At 54.7% G+C, this 1,513-nt stretch overlaps 1 protein-coding gene across 1 annotated transcript in view; it reads right to left on the reverse strand.

Annotated features, from left to right (window-relative positions):
• LOC125481815 (integrin alpha-X-like) overlaps window positions 1–1,383 on the reverse strand; it is a gene marked incomplete at its 3' end in the record, with an annotated part of 3,517 nt that extends 2,134 nt beyond the window's left edge. Inside the window, exon 1 of the mRNA XM_048593730.1 lies at window positions 1,165–1,383. Within this exon, the coding sequence (XP_048449687.1) occupies window positions 1,165–1,230 (66 nt within the window). The remainder of the gene's footprint in view (window positions 1–1,164) is intronic.
• Between the last annotated feature and the right edge of the window lie 130 nt (window positions 1,384–1,513).

Consider the following 1,513-nt stretch of genomic DNA (forward strand, 5'->3'; position numbering starts at 1 on the left):
GGGGGGAGGCTTGGTTTGATCTGATTGGATTTCTTATTGTCGCTAGGTACAGTGAAAAGTTTTGTTTTGCATGCAGATCACCCGGGTGATAGAACGGATCGGGGAATGCATCAGAGCCAGGTCGGCACCCCGTTTAAAAATTTCTGTTGGAAATCTTAATAACAGCGGGGTTAGAAGCTGTTCTTCAATCTGTTGGTGCGTGCGTTTAAAGTTTGTACCTTCTGCCCCAACGGGAAGGTAATAATAACTGGGGCAGGGACAAGATCGTTTCTCCCCTCCCAGGGGACCAGATGGGCAGCATCTCAGAATGAGGAGTCGCCCCTAATTGAGGAGAGAGATGAGGAGGAATTTCTTGTGTCCAAGGGGAGTGAGCCCCTGGAATACTCTACCGCAGAAACTTGCCGAGCCTGGGTCACTCAGCCAGACGCTGAGACAGACAGCTGTGATTTTTTGTTTTTAAAAAAAAATCTGGGAGGGAATTGAGAGTTACAGGCGGAAAAGGCCGGGACACGTGGAGCTGAGCAGCCGCAAAATTTTTGTGGGATTTGCAGAGCAGGTCAGCTGAAGGTCTAATGTTTGCTCCTGGGTGAGAGGGAGCCCAGCAGAAGGTCGCCGAGCTTCACCCATTCCTCCCAAAATGCCAGGCCTCGAGGGTTAGAAACGGCGACCGTGTCCTAAGATATGACCGAAAGCGAAATTGCCTTGAGCAGGGAGAGGAGGAGCAAAGCTGGCGTGGAGGCCGACTCTCTGCTGTGAACCGTGGCACGTCTGAAGTGGCAGCCGGTCACTTGGACCTAGGTCTTGCCTGGAGCTGGGACGTTTTCTCTTTGCAAAAAAGTGCGACAGCGGGGGATTTACGCCCGGCCCCGTGTCGCGCGGGCTGCATTTGCTGGCCACCTCGCCGAACAGAGGTCAGAGTCAGCGTTCGCAGCAGGGCCCCGTCTGGGAGCAGGAAGCTGCAAACATCGGCGCGACCAAAGAAGGGGTAAAAAGAGGCGACCAAAAAAAAGAAAAAGGGCTGGAGAGTGGGGGGCCCGAAAGGAGTTTTGCGAGAGCCTCAGCCTCCCTTGACCTTGGCCTCGGTGTGGCCGAGCACAGAGAGGTCAGTGAGAGCTCAAGTGCAGCGGAGGCAGAACGGACAAAGTTATGATCGCTGTTGCCTACTTGGTCGTTTCCAGTGGTGGTGTTCAGCGTCACACGGTCCCAGCTCAATCCCGGTGCAATTCTCATCGGAATCACCAAGGTGATATTGACAGGGAGGGACTGTTGGCCAATGTTTTCAACCTGTCATCGGGGAGAAAGCAACACCAGGCAATAGAGAAAAAAACAAGTTCACCTCCTTGCAATCCCCCAACTCGTCCTCATAGAGTCTCCGGTCACATAATCCTGTCTCCGACAGTGCCCCGCTCCCTCAGCACTGACCCTCCGACAGTGCCCGCTCCCTCAGCACTGACCCTCCGACAGTGCCCGCTCCCTCAGCACTGACCCTCCGACAGTGCCCGCTCCCTCAGCA

The sequence above is a fragment of the Rhincodon typus genome, unplaced genomic scaffold (assembly GCF_021869965.1).
Source record: "Rhincodon typus isolate 14 unplaced genomic scaffold, sRhiTyp1.1 hic_rhity00003696, whole genome shotgun sequence".
Taxonomy (NCBI): Eukaryota; Metazoa; Chordata; class Chondrichthyes; order Orectolobiformes; family Rhincodontidae; genus Rhincodon; species Rhincodon typus.